Here is a 19441-nt window from a genome sequence, read left to right on the forward strand (position 1 = left end):
CCTGCCAACTGCCATTTTAGTAGCATCATGGACCTCCTTGTTCCAACCCATGCCCTCAAGCGATGGTTGGGACCCAGGAGTAGTGCGAGGCACAAAGAAGGAATCCAACCTAGATTTACGAATCCTAGGTCCAATAGTAACATTCCCACTACAACTACTAGTGGTAGGAGCATGAGAAGTGGCGGTGGCATTGCCACTTATAGAAGCAGAAGCAGAAACGGAAGCACCAGCAGTAGCAAACTGAGTGGGACAATATGGATGTAAGGAAGAAGGGCCTCCAACACAACCTAACTGTGTCCCTCTTCCTAAAACTGTCTCTCTCCCAATGGCCCCTTGATCCTCCTTTTGTTTCTTTTTTCTTTCAATCTCCTCAACCATTACATAACAATCACGTACGGCCTCAGGGACTGCTTTTAGGCATGGTTCGACATCACGTCCACGCACACCAGCAATATGGTATTTCAGCCTATATATACCTCCATGGAATATTGTTTTTCAAAACATACATTTTGTTTGCCCTTTCCCTTGCCCTGGAAAATCCTCATGATATTTCCAAGTAGGGTCCTTTCTAATGGGGGGCTAGAAGCTGAAGTAGACATTTTAGGATAGTTTTGTCAAACTTGAAGTTGAGGCAAATTGAAATAATAAAGTGAAGTTTGCTGCAATAAAACATTACAAATACAAAATAAAATTAACACATATTACATACATTCAAAAAAACAAAAGTAGGGTTTGTCAAACCCTACTTTAAAAAAAATAAAAATTTACAAACCCTACATAGTACAACACTACAACTACATACTACATGCTACATACACACATACAAAAGATTTTGAAAGAAGATGTAAAACTTTCAAAATAAATGGATACAAAATTAAATTTTTGCATACAAGAAACAAACTAATCTTCAAAAAAACAACTGTACCTCTTACAACAAGCTTGAAATGAGCTGCAAAGTCTTCCTATCCAACTCTTGATGCACCAAATCGAAACACAATGCAGCTCCAATGTGACAAATTGAAGAAAACTTGAGCTTCCTCCTTGCTGGTTTTTCTTCTATGCACTCTTGTTTTTCTTCCCAACTCACTTTACTCTTCCTTTTTTTGCAAGTGAATGAAATGAAAGTCACTTTTAGGGCTAGAAGACAATTAACATAAAAAAACAAACTTCAAAAAACTTTGCATATTAATTTTTTTTTGTGTTTTTTGTTTCCCTTACGCCGGCCGAGTCCGAGGCTTGGGACTCGCCGAGTTTGGCGAGTTTGGGCCAAACTCGCCAACTCGGCGAGTCTGGGCCAAACTCGCCAACTCGGCGAGTCTGGCGATTTTACTCGCTAGACTCGGATGAGTCCGAGTCTGAGCCCCTGGGACTTGCCGAGCATGACTCGGACTCGGACTCGCTGAGTCTGGGCGAGTCCCTTTTCTCTGCTTCTATCTTGATCATTGACAATGTTCTTTGGCAATCCATGGAGTTTAAACACGTCAATGAAGAACAAATTTGCAATTTGAGGTGCCTAATACTCAGATGACATGACAAAGAAGTGTGAAAACTTGGTCAAATGATCAACTACCACAAAGATACAATCTTTGCCTCGCACCTTCTGGAGACCAATAATAAAATCCATGGATATACTTTCCCATTTCTATTCAAGTATGGGTAAGGGTTGCAATAATCTTGCTTGAAAAGTTTGCTTTGACTTGTTGTAATATCCTATTTTAGGAACAATTCAATATAACCACAAAATATAATGCTTTGATACCACTTGTAATATCGCCTTATTTAAAAACTTAGGATATTGGGACAATTAATTCGAAAAGATCAATTGTAAGAGACTTCATGAGTTATGATTAATACCATATGATACCACTTGGCATGCTCCAATTATGCAATTGATAAAAACTATAATATTATGTTTCTACAAGAACAATATTTATATTAGGTATTAGTAGGATAAATATTCTTGTCAATATCATTGCTATTCCTGATTGGATAACTAGATGTATGCTAAGTGAATTAATGTATTCATATATTTGCACTTAGTGCAATGATCAATAGGATCTCTGCTATATCGAATATGGCAATGTAAATGTCCAATGATATATAGTATGATATTTCGTATAGCAATATGGATTTGTTGTCTCTGATATAAACTCTTAAACCATGCAATGTCTGATCTGTATTATTGATACAGTTGTTGTGTCTGATATTATATATTAACTTGCAAGAATATTGTTGATTCTGTGTCTGACATGTGCTTTCCTCCCTTGCAATAAATGTTGTTGTGTCATAAATGGAGTTATAAACTTACAACTGATTTAGCCAAACAGGCTGATGCTCACAAGAGTCGATCCAATAATGGATAAAGTAGAAATAGAAACAAGAATCCAATGCCTCAATGGAGTGAGTTTTATCTTCATTTTATATCTTACTTGATGAAGGGGTTGTACCTCTTGGATGCCGGAAAGACATATCTCTCCCCAATTGCACCTCTTCATAACCCAATCGGTTTATACAAATGATACCAATTAGTTTATTCATTTAATCGCTGCCATTTATCATGCTTAACAAATTCCTTGCTTATCAATTTGCTAATATTATTGATGGTTATGATTAATCTTAAATCAACATACTTGATTTGTCAAGAGGCTTGAACAATCTTATCAATCAAGGCATAATATCTATGATAAGGGATCTGAAGTAGCTGGATGCTTTCGGTTCTTATGTCAATGCACATGATCACTTAATTGATCAAAGCTTGATGATTGATCTTCTCTTATCTTCTGATTGTATATCCATAGTATGTCTCAAGTAGGATCTAGATACAATGATGATCAACTTCATAGTAATTGGCTGCTTATTCCATAATGGTGTATTATCTATGTCTTACTATGATTATCTTTATGGGACCATTAACTATTTCTTGTAGTCATCTCCTATCTTGTATGCATGGATGGTCAAACTTCTTGGTGCCTAGTTATCAAAATGGCTCCGCTGTTATCATGCTGATTGATGTATGGATCACTTGTATCTTTACTATTTGTCAATTAATAACTTGATGATCTGATTCTTCTTTCATGATGAAAAATATCTTCGTTTAGTACCATGCTTCTCCCTTGTTGTCTTGATGATGATTGATATAGGATGTTATCTTGTCAACATGATTGATTATGTTCTCTCATAAGCTTGATTATCTCAATCCTTCTTCCATGAAGGTGGTCTTCTCACTTGGTATAAGAAATGAACATGTTACTTATTATCTTTATTTGAGGTAGTGATCCTTGCCATGATAGTGTTTATAGAGATAACATTCACCTTGGATCTTGATTTATACTTATAACTCCTAATGTGACTAATGGAAAATCGTCTTATTCATAAGACTGCATGATTTTCCGGATATCTTATTACTCTAACTATCTTAGTACATTTCTTCTTCTATCTTTTAACTAGATATAGGTGCTCAAGGTTTGCCACTTCTTGTCCACATAAGTGTGTCACTGCAATTATGTTCTAGGTTAAGGATGGGGACATGACACTTGTTTTGTTGACAATTCATGCACTCACGCACGTGCCACAAGTCATCATCTTTGAGACCCTTCCAAGAGAATCTCTCTCTTATCTACCAGTAGGTCTTGAAGTACCTTGGATGTCTTGCAAGTGGGTATGATGAATGGCTTTCAAAATCCTTCTCTTTAGCTTTGATTTAGGCACCAAGTAGATCCTGTGCTCGTAGTAGGTGATATCATCTACCATCCTGTATTGGTCATCCTGAATCTTACCATCCTTCAGTTTGCATGCCAAAGTATTCTTGGAATACTCAACTAAAAAAGGAGCCTTCTAATTAGCTAAAATATTTGCCAAGGAGTGAATAGCAGGTTTCCTAGAAAGTGCTTTTGAAACGATGTTTTTATTCCCCTTCACACACACTGTATCAAAATCTAGATTTTATTTACGCACTTTAATTGTCTCTAATTCAAATCTTTTTGCTCGAAGAAGTATTTCAAGCTTTTGTGATTCGTTTGGACCACAAATTTCCCACCTACTAAATATTGTTTGAAGTTTGAACTTCATCAATGTATTCATGATGGAAAGCATCTCCTTATGGTAGATGGAATATAATGTCTTTGCATCTCAAAACTCCCTGCTCTCATAGGAAATAGGTGTGCCTATTTTGCATCAGCATTGCCCCAACTCCCTAACCTAAAGCATCACACTCCAAAACAAAAGGTTTAGTCATGTAACGCTAAAACGGGACAAGTACTCATCACCTCCTTAAGTCTATCAAAAGTGAATTGACCCTCATTTGACCATCTGAAAGCTCCTTTCTTCATAAGTTTTGTATGAGGTGCACCAAGCTGCGAAAACCCCTTTCACAAACCTCCTATAATAGTTGCATAGGCCATAGAATCCCCTCAACTCTGTTAGTGGCTTTGGTGGGGGCTAATCCAAAATGGCCTGAATTTTCTCCTAATGATCTTGGACTCCATTTGCACCAATCACATGTCCCAAATAAAGAATCTCATTGAGCCCAAACTCACACTCAGAAGCTTTGGCAAATAGGGATTGTATCTCCATGATGCGTAGCACTTCATCAAGATGCTTAATATGATTTTCCCATGTCTTGTTGTAAACTAGAATATTGTCAAAGAATGCCACAAGAAACTTCTACAATTGTTTATTGAAGATATGGTTTAGTAAGACTAGAAGGTTGCAGGAGCATTAGTCAATTCAAAGGGCATGACTAGGAACTCATAGTACCCATAATGACACCTGAATAGTGTCTTTTGGATATCTACTTCCCCACTCTAATCTAGTGGTATCTCAATTGAATAACAATCTTTGAAAAATACACTATGCCATGTAGCTCATTGATCTTGGTGGTAAATATTTTGCTCCATATAGTGTCTTATAGGACTAGGTTGTCTCAAGTATTTTATATGTGCGTACATTTACATAATCAAAATATTATTAAATATTTTAAAATCTAGTTTGTGGGATTTTGTTGTTGTGAATGCATGTATGTATGCAAGTGTGTTTATGTGTATGTTTGTATGTGTGTGCCCATGTGTGTGTATGTGCATCTATGCATGTGTGTGTGTGTATATGTGTTAGAATGCATGTGTGCCTATTTTGGAAGTGCTATAAATTGAATTTTTTCATATTAGTTGGACTTGTACAAGAGGATGTTCATATTTATTCATTTTTTATATATGCAGGACAAAAGAGCCACATTGGAATGAGAGTTTCAGAATAAATGTGAAAGATCCATCCACAAAATATTTGCAGGTGAGAAGCCTTTTCTCAACTACTTATGATCGAAGGATTATAGATGATGGGTTGATTTTATACGGGATATAGGAACTAAGGTAAAAATCAATTTTTTGTTCCATCTTTTTATACCTTGCAATCTTGAATTTTCTTCTAATCTTCTAATTTTAATGTTAAAAAATAATAATTATATATGATTTTTACCAAAACAAAAGATGGTGTATCAAAGCAGTTCAAAATTCTAATCATAGAAAAATTATGAACCCATTAGTTGCTTGATATATGTGCATATAAATGTGAAAGATGCAATGGCAAAATATCTGTAGGTTTAGAAGTCTTTTCTGAAATGTCCCCTTTTTTTTTAATTTTTTAACACATCAAAGCACCCGTTAAGGTTAGGAAAGTGAAATACAATGCTGCTGAAAGGTACCCTTCCACTTTCCGTTCACCAAGAGCCCAATATGGGAAGGTGAGAGCATATGGTGAATAGGGGATCGTTAGCTCCACAGAAAAACTGAAGTACAATGCTGGGCGGCAAGCCAACCCCTTCCGCTTACTCAGTGGGAAAGAACAACTCAATGTAAAATCACTCTACCACTTTCCAGTGGGAGGACAGCTAATACAATATTGAAAGTAAAATCACTCAACCACTTATTCAGCGTGAGGACACTTATTACAATACTAAAAGTAAAATCACTCAACCACTTATTCGGTGGGAGGACTTGAAACCCAATTGAAGTAATAGATAGGCGGCTAAGCCATCCACTTCCACTTCTACAGTGGGAAATACAAAATCTAAAATGCCATAAGCAAGGGCTGATCAGTACTACTGAGTTCACCGTTACAATGAGAGCATTAGTTTACAAATTACAATAAGAAATTGATATCTAAACACACCAAAATATTAGAAATTGATTCTCTAACAAATATGAGCTATCCAACATATGTAAAGTAACCAAACAGGTAAATAACTCAGGTCTGATATAAAGAATGGCTAACTGAAATAACAAACCAACAAGGAGAGAAATCACCTAAATGCTCGTAACTTTACCCACACTCCTCCAAATGACTTGAAATCAAGTGGGAATGATCCCTGAAGAGAAGATGCCGAAGACAAAGTCAACAACTTTTTGCAAGTCTGAACTAATATCATTGCACGCTTCCCAAGGCAGCCTCTAGCATGGTACGACTAGGCAAGAAGGGCGATTTTGTCTAGAAAATCAAAATCAACACCAAAATCTACGAAACTTAGCAAAATGGATTGCCAAACCAAGAGAAAAACATAGGAAGAATACCTAGAAACAACAAATATCTTCATCTTCTTTGAGCTCAATCTGCTCCTTTGAATGAGAAACAATCACAATATTCAGTTAGGGGCTATCTTTCAAGCTCGAAACTGAAGGTATTGGGAGGTATGCATCCCTCAAAGCGAGAGTCTGAAATTATTTCGACAACACTTTGTTATAATAGCAATGGATACCAAAAATAAGAGCCCAACACTTTTATTTATAGCCTTTGAAGCTCCAAATTCAAATTCAAATTCAAATTCAACTCCCTCCAAATTGACATGAAATGAAATGAAGTCAAATGCCAACTTGGACGCCCAAAGCATGATAATATTTGCCTTTATTTTAAATCATTTATTCCTCCAAAAGGGACGCCAAAATCAATTATTGTTTGGATACTTTAAAAATAGTAAGTTTACCAAACTCTACTGATTGCTACGCATGTACCATCATTGCGAAGCTTTATGAAAACTCAGAAGGAATCTAGAATCAAAATTGTAAAACTCCAACATGCAAGCCACCAAAACTGCCAAAGCGTCCTCCTAGAAAATAGGAAACCCTAATTTTTCCTTTGACTGACCAACGGGTGTCGGGATTGGCCAACAGTCCCCAAAACAAACTAGAGCGGAAAAGTGGATGCTAAATTTTCTCAACTACTTATGATTGAAGAATAATAAACGATGTCATGATTTAATTTTGAATATAGGATCTAAGGTAAAATTCAATTTATTGTTCTATATTTTTATACCTTGCAATCTTGAATTTTTTTTACAATCTTATAATTTTTTTATTAAAAGAAAAATAATATAAATATGATTCTTACCAAAACAAAAGATAGTGTATAACAGCTCAAAATTCTAATCATAGAAAAATTATGAACCCTTTTAATGCCTGATATGTATGCATCTAATGAGGAAAGATAAAGATTTATTTATGTTGTATTTGGATGCATTAGGAGTTAGTTAGATATTTTACATTGTTTAGTATTCATCAATCATATCTCATTTAATTGCTATCTGTTGAAGTGTTTTTTATGCACTTCAAACACATAATAAAATACTAAGTATTTTATCCTCTCCTGAACAAGGAAACCTTATATGCTAAAAATTGTGATCAAATAAGATAACTCCAAGGTTTCTTTAGTCAGGGCTTGACTTTGCAAATGGAGAGTCTCATTGAATATGATGTGATATGTTGGTATCACAAAGGGACTTATATTTATGAATCACAGCTAGAACTTGATCATTTGATGTAACAATTCAGTGATGCTCTTCTCCTGCACTAATTCGAACTTAAACAAAAGGCAAAAGGAAGAGGATTTAGAGAGACTAATCTATGCTAACATCTTAGGACAATGATAATAACGAATGATGCTTTGATTGACAAATTCCTTCAAACAAAGCTTTGGTTTGTCATGATAACAACTATACTGTAATGTTCCCTTCTCAGTAAGGAGTAATTAGAGGTCCAATGGCCTATTTCGGAGACCCGTAGGCTGTTTGGAATGAGGAATCAGGGTTTCCTATTTTCTAGGAGGACTCTTTGCAATTTTTAGGGATGTTCTGATTGGAGTTTGGTAGAATGAATCAAAGTTTCCTTCTGGGTTTTCTGTAAGCTTCGCAGTGGTATGTATGGCAGGGGAGTTTGCAGAACTTACTATTTTTAGTAAGTTGATGTCGGTTGTCTTGATTACTGGGTTTTTTTGGGTTTCTCGAGTTGAGCTATAGGGTTCGAAGAACAGTCTTTTTGGAGTTGTTTTTAGGACTTACTATTTTTAGTAAGTGTCATTTCAGGCAGTTCTATTTTTAGTAGCTCAGTTGTGAGTTCAGACCCAACTCAATTTGATGGTTTTCAACACTTTAGTCCATAGCTCAATTTGGTACTAATCAGTACTTGTTTTGTTAGTGATTTCTTTAATATTAAAACTTTACTCTAAAGTTTAATATTTAATTATATTGCTGGATGACTTAGGAAATGAAAGGAGCATTATATTCAAAATTTATTTATTCTCCTAAGTCAGGCGCCCAAGGATGAAATATACGTTCATGTGCAATGTTCTTTTTTGTTGCAAGTTGAGACCAAGGTAAAGTTCGAACTTTGTGCCTAGGAAGGGGGATGCCAAGACAAAGTCATGCTTGAAATGAAATGCAAATGAGGAAGTGTAATTTGGATGCCATTTAGAGGTGAATTTGGGGTCTCAGAATCTATAAATATGAGATCTTGGTCTCTCATTTGTTATCTTTGAACATTTTCATAACGAAGTGCTGCCAAATTGTGCCAGACCTTTGCTTCGAAGTTGCGTGCTTCCTAGCTTGTACCAGTTTCATGCTTGAGAGATAGCACCTAGCTGGGAGAGAGCCTATTTTTCATTCAGAGGAGTAGATTGAGCTTCAGAGTGATGGAGTTTGCTATTACATTTTCAGTTTTCTGATTGCTGTTGTGTTTTTGGTGTGTGCTAGGCATATAGTGGCTGAACCAATATTTTGATCGTACCTCCTTGTTTGCTGAGCATATCAACATGGGTATTGGCTTTGATTTTCTCTATCCCATAGGTGATGATGTCCACCAAAGGCGAGATGATAGCTTTCTGTTTTGAATTTTATATTGCTAATTGAATGTTTCAGCTGGACCGCCCTTTCCCTAGCTGCCTTGGGATGCATGCAACTGGTCACGGACTTCGGAGTTGTAGGTTTAAGGTTCTTAAATGGTCGCTTATGCCATATTAGTCATTTTCTTTTGATTTGGTATGATTTCGAGTTGATTGGTCTACGTGTTATGCATTTTCAGAATTAAGAACAGCAATAGTTGCTTAATGTTTGATTTAGTTTTAGAGGTAGCTTTCATTGTGATCACATTGTTCTCCCATTTTAATCATTTCTCTCTATATTGTAAGGTTGAATAATAGTCTGCCAAAAATCGCGATTATACCCCATTAATCTTGAATCCTGGAGCTAGCAAATTTATTCCCCAAAAAAATCCCGATTCATGAAAAAAGCGTTGACCAAGCATTGACCCAATTTTCAAAGATTTTTTGCACTTAAATCACATTAAAATCATGTTAAAATCCCCAAAAATGACAAAAAAGTGAAAAAAATCATTGCAAACACTTGCAAAATCCTAGAAAAACGAGTGAAATTACTGAATTGCTTAGAAATAGGGTTGGTCTGAGACAAAATCAGAGTCAATGTGGAATCAATGTCGAAAAAGTTTGTTATTTTGGCCATTTTCGGGGGGTTCATCATTCCCCACACTTGTTCAAACCTAGGAGCTCAACGACCCAACAAAGGTAGAAAGCTCATGAGCTCAATTACCCAGTAGGGGTTGAAACTTGGTGGCTACCTCACCAATGGAGTTTTTCTACTACAACACTAAACATTCAAAGACATATTTAATATATGTAGATATAGATATATGGTTTTTAATGTATAATTAATATAGTTAATTTTTGCTCAAACAAAGACATACAATTCATTATGTGAGCAATATATCTAAAGTGCTCCATGAAATAAATCTAGATGACAACAAACAAGCTTACATAGTTGTAATAAAAGAGCCTCTGTAATATCCCGGATATTTTTTTTTAATTTTTAGCACAATAAGAATTACAAATTTCAGACGAATTTCTAACCTCTATTTTTTATTTTTAGCACAATAAGATATAACCTAAAAAATATATACTAACCTCTATGGCGTACGAATTTCAGACAAATTTTACGAATTTTATAACTTTTTATAGGTTGTCCGAATTTCGAACCTAAAGCTGAAAATTTGGCGAACACGGTTACTTAGATTATAGATAAAGCTCACAAATCGGCCTCTAAGGCCGAAAAGTGAGAAAAGTTCACGAAATCATTCAAGGAGCCGAAATCGCACAAGGAGAGTTCTTAAGCCAAAAGGGGAGAACAGAATTCGAAATCGCGCCATTAAACCTCTTTCAAGCCGAAATCACACAATATATGTGATTCGAGCTGAAATCATCCAAGGAGAAAATCGTGCAATATATGTGATTTGAGCCGAAAATGATTAGAAAGTTAAAATCATGAGAATAAGGCAAAATAAATGAAGTTTGTTTCAAGCAAAGGAAAGGGGCGTTGAAATGAAAAGAAGCAAAATTGTCCTTTCGCATCAAAGGGACCTAATTCAACTAAGGTGGGCGTCTAAAAACCTCAAAACAATTCACACAAGATGCATTGAAAGGCCCTAAGTTTCTTCCAAGGCATAATGCGTTTGTTGACGTGGCTAAAATCGCATCGCTGCAACTCTATCCGGCCAATGCAGAATAGAATGATCTCGCCGAGTATCCTATCCTCTCTTGAAGTAAGGAAGCCCTAATGTTGTTTTTAATTGATCAATGGGGGTGACCTCAAGGTTTAAACTATCAGGTTATGACTGCGGGATAACTCAATAGTCGATGTGTTTTGCTAGGAGCACAAGGGGCCTTATGTTTTGCAACAAGTTGGTCAGTATCTAATTCTCAAACTGGGAAATAAAAGCAAAAGAAAAGGGTTTAGGAAACCTAAAATTAATAAGACTGGTATGCAGGTAGATAGATTCAACATAACCAATCCCTGCTTGGTCAGAATGGCTCACAATCTCGCAAGAACGGTGCAATCTTCAAGGGAACTTGGAATTTTTGTAGACTGCAGGAGCATGGCTAAGCACCCAATTTTGGCGCAGCTCAGACGAACACCTGCAATTGAACTAAGCATGATTTAAAGGCTTAGGCTAACCATACACAAGGATACACAATCAACATATCCTCAATGGTATCAGCTCGAATCCATCAGATACCTGCACACCAAAACATCTATCTAAATTGCTGAAACCTATTCTAATTGACTAAAAATCTAACCCTTTACAAATGAAAGGCCCCTGCCTTTTATAGAATTTACAAACTGAATCGATGGCCTGGATTGACTGCATCCAAGGGCTAGAATCTGCCTTCTAGAAGTTGGTAGCTTTAACCCATGCCTACTCAATTCTTAGTTATCCATTCAACCACCTTCTCAACTGCCTACCACTATTTGGCTTTAATCTTGTCTATCAGGTAGCTAGACATAACTGTCCACAACTGACCTGTGTTCCACTTTGTTTCAAAATATCTTGAGCGGGACCCACAGGCAGCTTTTTACAATAAACAATTTCAGTTTTCAAAACTGAATTTTTGGAATTAAATCCAACTGTGTATTTTTTTGAGAATGCACAATTGGTAGCATTTTGTGTTCTTGGTCTTCAGTCTCGTTGGTGGACTTCAACTTTGCGGTTTAGGTGATGGTGCGTTTCCCCGTGGCTCATTGCTTCGACCTTGCGCTTTGTGGTGCATCCTTGCATTGGTGTCGCTCACGACCGTTCTTCGATTTGCGTTTCAGGCTCTCTCTTGGTTCTTTCAGCGATGTCCTGCAAACGATAAATTTCAACTTGGATTAATCGTTTGAAAAATTAAATAAATTAATTTAACAAATATACTTAACTTTTTAACATCCCTTGCAAAATTAGGGTTTCAAGCTTTGAATGGTGATTTTAATTTTCCTCCGGTAGGATGCGATTCCGTTTGGTAGGTGAATGATTTGTTTGAAATTGTAACGCCCCCCCCTATGAATTTTGACCTATTTGGCTAAAACGCAAGATTTAGTTCTTTGGCTTTCTTTCTCACAAATTTTAAAAAACTTTGAACTTTCACCTTATGTTATTATTTCATATTTTATACTGTGTGCCTTAAGGGAGGGATTCGGCCATATTGTTGAGAAGGTGCGATTTTTGGTCTAATTACTCCCTTTGCTAGGTGGAACTCGGGCTTAAGGCTTTAAATGTGTGATTTTTCCTTCCTTTCAAATCTAACAAAAATGTCGAAATTCACTTATTCGCCCCGCTTGTTAAATGAATTCATTTCATTTTCTTGAATTTGGGCAAATAAAGGTGAAATTTTGACCTTTAGGCGATTTAGCTTCAAAATTTCAACGCCCTCTTTTTTAATTTTTCAAGGAACTTCGGGCTCTAAGGACAATTTGTGCGAACTGTTTGTTCCTCACAAAAACACTAGAAATGTCGAGTTTAGGTTTAGTCTAAGTTTGCAAAATGATAGAAAAGGTTGAACTTCAGGGGTTAACATGCCGAACTTCGGCCTCTTCAAGTTTCACTCCATCCTTTGCTAATGATTTTTGGGTATTCGTATGATTTGCGTGACTTCATATCTGGAGTTGTTTTCGGGCTAACTGAGGTATTCGGCTTATAGAGTTATTTTGCAAACTTAAGTTGCTTTCTCGTTTCGGCCTTTAAGCTTACCTCTTCACAATTTTCGTTGGCTTTCTAACTTCAAGCTCTAAGACCAGAATGCGCAACATTTTTTTCTTTTCGGATTCTTAAACTATTTTGCGAGACTTCATATCTTTCAACTTCGGCGTCCAATTTATGTTCTTTTCGGCTCACAAGGCTATTTTGTGAGTTTTAGCGATTTTGAACTTTGTTACCTTTTCCTTTTCAGCCTTTTGCCCCTATTGTTCAATTTCGGCTCAATGAAGTGATACTGCATTATTTTGAAGCTCTTGTTTTCGGCCTAAAATGGGGGAATAGCGCGACCTAGGCATGTGAAGCCTTTTCGGCTAAAAGAGCCGATTTCGGGACTTGAATCCTTACGATTATTTCGTCTCAGAGATTCCCAGGCCTGAGAAGGGTATTTCGGGCTTTGCTTGACTCTTGCAAGTTTGGGTTTTCAAATTGGGATGAGTGATTTGGTCTTTTCGTATAATCCTCCTCAAAAGGCCGACCTTCTCTCTATTCCATCTCGCGTTATAATCACTGCACATGCATTTTCGGGTATTTTGCAAGTATTGCGATTTTAGGTTTCGACTCGGGCTTCTTGTTTAAAACACATGACTCCCTGTCTCTCCTTTCCTTGCAAAATGGACAAACATGCCGAGGCCTTACCTCTTTCTCCCCTTCCTCCCATCGGCGAAACTAGATAAAAAACAACGAGGTCCCCTGATAGACAGGGCGCGTGTGTAAGCAGAACAACGTTCAGGAGGGATTTGACGAGTTTACAAAGGGAGGCGATCTCTCATTTCTTTGCATTTGGTAGAAACTGCAAGAACTCTCCAAACCGTTAGGGTCAAATCCATGCCACGTTGGGTTAACGCACCATCAGCATTTGCAGTCAATAAACTTCTTCATTACACTTCCAGGTAAGTCAGAATTTCCCTTTCAAATGGTTAACACTTTGCAAGATGATCATATTGTTTAAACTAGGGTTGGTATGTAGAAAGCATTCAAGCAAATCTTAAAGTTTGATCCAAGGAAACATCAATAGTCAAACAATCATTCGTCAAAATTCCCCCCCCACCCGAAAATTCGAAACTTAGTAAAATTTAGGAATCCTGGCCTGAAATTACAAAACACATAGGATCATCTTTCTGGAAAATTGCACGCAAAATCATCTTCGAAACAATCAACACTCTACAAAACTGAAAACTTAAATGCTGAATCACGCAATCCAATAACATTGGCAACTTTTATTGTCAGCATCGTAAAGAGCAACATTTTAAAATTTTTTCAAACCAAATTATCCAAAATCGACTGTTTTTCAAATATTTGGATCGCAACCTATTGACGTGTATTTTGTACACTATCAAACATAGAATAAAATACCCAAGGGTACCTTATCCTCTCTTGAGTAAAGCCTCTGAATGCTGAAGATATTGCGAAAAGGATCAATCAGGGTGACTTCAAGGTTCTTCGCTGTAGGATCTCTACGTGTGGATAAGCACCAGTGGTCGTTGTGAATGCTGTTTCTTCAAGGGGTCTTACGCACTTTGAAAGCTAGTCTGTGTTGCTCTCACTCGACTGCAGGAACAGGATTTTTCCTAATACTAACAAATTCTCAAAAAAGATCAAAAGATAGGGTTTTCAAGAGATGAATTCTACTCTAATCCTAAGAATGACTCAATGTAGGCTAAACTTAGTAAGATTCTACCAATTTCAGTATTGCCAAGGAATTACAACTCTACTGAAATTGATGCGATCTTCTAAGGTGATTAGTGGTTTTCAAATCATCAAAGACTATAGATACTATCATAAAGATACATATCAATATTCCAATAATGATTGAATGTTCAAGCAATCTCAATATTTCCAGTTGACCACACAAGGCGTCCTTACAATCAGTAAGAAGCTAGTGGTTTGGATATGAATCTCACCGAAGATCAAGCACAACACTTAGTCCTTCAAACTTAAATACTACTTCGACTGAGAATTATTCAAGAAGATAAACAACCTTGAAGATAGCCACAAGTATTACAATAAAACACCATAACTTCAATATTTTATTGATCTCAAAGCCAAAATGGACAACAATTGTTCAAAATTCTTTCTTCACTACTCAATCTTGCTACACAATAACTTTCTCTCTAAGCTCTCTAATCTCTTTCTCTAAAATCTAATGACAAAATGAAAATAAGTGAGGGTATATATAGCATCCTCAATTACAATGAACGGCCCAGATCGAAAGAAGAGCAATGGCTGAGATTCTGACACCTAAACCCTAATTAGGGTTTATTAAAAAAAGTTCCCCTTTTAGATGAACATTATTAAATGCATAGCCAAATATTTAATTGGCACAAAAGTCGAGGAAACATAGACCAATGATAATTAAGATGCCACATCATCCTATAACAACCTTTCTTCTAGAACCTTGTTCCCTTTCCTGTGCTCTTTCTTAGCATATCCAACGAATCTGGACACAATTCCTTCAATCTCAGCAATGGGAATCTCAGGAAGATTCTTCATTCGTTCCTCCAAGTGAATAACCCGATCAAAGGTAGTGAGAAGAGCTGTTTCCCATCCAGGTTCGAGCTCTTTGATCTTCTCAATCAGGAGCATGGTAGTGAACATCAGGTCTCGTTGCTCATCTGTGATGATATTTTCCTCTTTGCAAAAGATGACCTTGATTCTATCCTCCAACTCTTGGATGTCCACATCTGTCTCAATCTCGATTCGTCGGCCAAGGATGGTACACAATACTTCAAACACTTTATCCTGAATTGGATGGATGACACCTTCAACTTGACTACATTTTGAGCTGATGTCTTCAAAAAGGACCTCTTTTATCTGGAGCAGAGCTGACCACTATAATAGGTTATGAGATCCTCCATCCATTATCTTTTCCTGCGCTAGGATCCGTCTTGGTGTTTGCCTTATTACTTGCAGGACAGGAATGATAACATCTCTAGCATGAGCAAAAGCGGCTACAGTAATCAATAAATTATGAATAATCTCAAGGACCTGGATAGCTCAATGGATTGTCTTCATCATCCTTGTCACAAACTCGACGGCTACCGTGTGGGATTTATCAATCCAAGAACTCATAAGCTGAACCAAGCTTTTGACCCTTTCTGCTTCTCCAACTAATTCAAGAGGAAGTGCTTGCACAGGAGATACTGCTGGATCCTGACGTCTCAAGGGCTGATTGAGATGACTAAAGTAGCCTCTCCAAGCATCGACCTCTCTCTCAAGCCTCTTATTCTTTTCCACTTCTTCCTTGAGTTTGTCCTTAAGTGCCTCAAATGAATCAGTTGCCTCATCCATTGCCTGTTCAGTAGTGAGTGGACCAAGCTCAAATGTTTCCACATCATACTCATCTGCAAGAATTTCGTCTTCATGCTTGTCCACTACCGGTGTAGCTATTTGCAATTTCCTGGATCCTGCCTCATCTCTGATCACCTTAGACATCTTGGTGGCCTTCTTCTTTTCCGTTACTTCTTGAGAATTTCCTATAAGGCTTTCCAAATCAATCACATTTTCTTCCTCTTCAATCACGATCACCCTTGTCAGTCTCTCCTTCAACCAATCTGGGATGGCGGATCTTGTCTCTCTAACTTGTATTTCTTTAAGCAAGGGTTCATCTTCTCGGAGAGGAGATGTTGCTTCATCATCATTTCCCTGATCTTCCTGTAGCTCATCAATTTGTAGAGGTTGACTTGATGAATGTTGAGGTGTTTGTCCCTTCTCTGGCTTATCATTCTTTACCATGGATTCCATAGATTCATCAATCTCAGGTACTATCTTTTCTTGACCTTCAGCCTGACTTGCCTTCTTTCCATGTCGAGAAGATGTGCCTGATGGGCGATCTCGATTTGCCTCTTGCTTCTTCTTGGAGGATTCCCTTTTCTCAGGTCTTTCTTTCCTCTTTGCGCCTCTAGGATGAGAAGTGTCTTCACTTACGCTTGCTCCTCCTTCTGGTCTTTCCTCCAAAGTAAAAGTCATTGGTACGTTCTTCTCTCTTAACTTCTGATGTTGTACATCCACCCATCTGCGAGTACATGATAAAACTGGAGCCATCAAAGCTCTCAAGTCCAAAATCTCAGGCTTGTTCCAATCTATCTTCACTTTCTTATCTTCTTTGTCATAGGATGACTGGAGGTATCTGCCGTTGTCCTGGGCTTGATCGGCTACTCTGTAAACCTTGCATTTTCTGATGAAATCTAAAGGCAATTTGGAATGCATCTTCCTTTTAACTTCTAAATCATTTGAGAGATTCATCCAAAAGTCTTCCACCTGAAACTCATGTCCGTACTTCCTAGCAACTGTCTCCTCCATATAACCATAAGGATCAAAATTCTCCCGTGAGGCAAAGAAGGTGAATGAATACAAGGCTAATTCCTTCTTTGCATCCTCTGAAGCTTGAGTATTAGGACATACCTCAACTGAATTCCCCAATATGATAGGTACGGGCACTCCATTTCCATGCTTGTGTCTGGATACCTTTGCACAAGCTACCAATTGTCTGGTTACCTCAAGTAACACTATTCTATCTGTCGGATATCTCGGCAACATGTAAGGAGGTGAAGGGCACCCATGAACTCTGATGTATGTAAACTTTTGAAACTGGATGAACCATGCACCATACCTCTTCACAAGCTCTTGTGCATCCAAAGATAGTCGATTGTGAATCCCGCCTTGCAATATCCTAGTGATGTTCATCGTGAAGGTATCATTGACTAACTTGTAGTTACTTCCAGGTGGATGATGCACATGAACATAAGAGTCACAAACTCTCACTTCTCCGGGTCCTCTTCTGATCACACCTCTGTGAGGTAGCCTTGCATACTCGAAACTCCTGATCAAGGCATATATGACATATGAGCTCATGTGGAACGACTTGGTAGGCCTTAGTCTTCTCAACTGCACATCCAAGCTATTGCTAATAATTCTGGCCCAATGAAGCATTCCTTTTCCTTGGACTATCACTTGAATGAAGAAGAACATCCACCTCTCGAAGTAGAAGGCTTGAGGAGCCCTTGTAACTCGATTGAGCAAAGTTATCAAATCTCTGTACTCCTCCTGGAAATCAATCCTATGTGGTGTGTTAGGAATCTTGTTCAGACGAGGATGACTTTTGAGCAACCAATTTTTGTTGATGAGGTTCAAACAGGTGTTAGGATCATCTTCATACATTGACCTGGCTCCTTCTAAACTTTTGTAAATCATATCTTTATGCTCTGGAAGATGAAGAGCCTCACTTATAGCCTCCTCTGAAAGGTAAGCTAAAGTGTTTCCTTCCTTGGATACGATCGATCTTGATTGTGAGTCATAGTGGCAGGCACACTTGATCATCAGCTCATGACATTGGACTGCTGGAGGGAAACCTACTGCCTTGATGATGCCACTTTCAATTATCCTCTTCGCAACAGGTGATGGCTTGCCAATGTAGGGAACCTCTCGAAACTTATTCACACTGAAGTTTCCCAAGTTGGTATCTCCGATATTACTCCATTTGGACACGATCCTGGTCTCCAATTCGTCGTTCTTCTGATCTTCCTTGATAAGAGCTGGACAACTAGTGGATGCTCCTGCCTTTGGAGTCGCCATCTTGACACCTACACAACATTTCACAATTAGCAATAAATCTTGAAGTGTAGAAATTAAACTTAAAAGGAAGATATAAGATTTTAATTAGGAAACTTCATGATAAATCTTGAGTTATCATTTCCTAATTAACCATGCGATACTTAGATTTTTCCAAAACAAATGTTCAAAAATCAAATCTTCAACAAGGGTGTCAAGATGATTTCGCCATACCTCCTCTTGAGTATTAAACTCTAAGAAATGATGCAAAAATAGATGAATTTCGCTAGGCAAAATGTAGATCAAAGCCTTCTCTTGAATAAATTGCGCCTCGTCTAGCTTTTGAAAAGATAAAACTCCACCTCCTTCTAGTCTTCAACACTTGAAAGAAATTTGCTCCAAGCACACCAGATTTCGCACCTCCTTCTAGCTCCCCAAATTCGCACTTAAGGCAATGATTGAATGATTTGAAATGTGAAAAAACTCCCCCAATATATAGAGCGCTCACCCTTTTGCTCCCTCTAGGCCGACTTGGCAAAAAGAGGTTAAAAAAATAAATAAAATTCCAAAAAAAGGGGGCCGACTTGGCAAAATAAATCAAAATAAGGCCTTGAGCGCTTTATATTTAATTTTAATTTAATAAAAATTAATTTTAGATGCCTCCAAGATAGAAGTTCGATTTTTTAAGGCTTAAAATTAATTTATTAAATGCCAAAATGTTTTTAATTTAATGTCAATTTAATCTTAATTTTCCAAAACGCCTCAAAATTAGCAATGTTGGCGATCAAGTGCAATTTGGAGAATATGAATTTTTAAAACAAGGTTTAATGAGATTTCATGAGGATCTCGCCCTGGACCCTCTCTGAGGGTCAGGAGCGATTTTTGAATTTTAGCCTTGAATATTTCACATTTTGACTTGAAAATCTCCTGGAGGGTAAATTGATATCTAGTTAACGTGTTGCACTTCCAATTTGACATTTTTTATGAGGAAAAATAGGTGAAAATGTAAATTTCGCCCTGGACCTTCACTGAGGGTCAGGAGTGATTTTTCATTT

At 37.4% G+C, this 19441-nt stretch overlaps 1 protein-coding gene across 2 annotated transcripts in view; it reads left to right on the forward strand.

Annotated features, from left to right (window-relative positions):
• Positions 1–19441, forward strand: part of LOC131057374 (uncharacterized) — a 339223-nt gene that overhangs the window by 64088 nt on the left and 255694 nt on the right. For both annotated transcript variants that reach the window (XM_057991535.2, XM_057991533.2), the window contains exon 5: positions 5214–5283. In XM_057991535.2, coding sequence (XP_057847518.2) covers positions 5214–5283 — 70 coding nt within the window. The remainder of the gene's footprint in view (positions 1–5213; positions 5284–19441) is intronic.

This window comes from Cryptomeria japonica, chromosome 5 (genome assembly GCF_030272615.1).
Source record: "Cryptomeria japonica chromosome 5, Sugi_1.0, whole genome shotgun sequence".
NCBI lineage: Eukaryota > Viridiplantae > Streptophyta > Pinopsida > Cupressales > Cupressaceae > Cryptomeria > Cryptomeria japonica.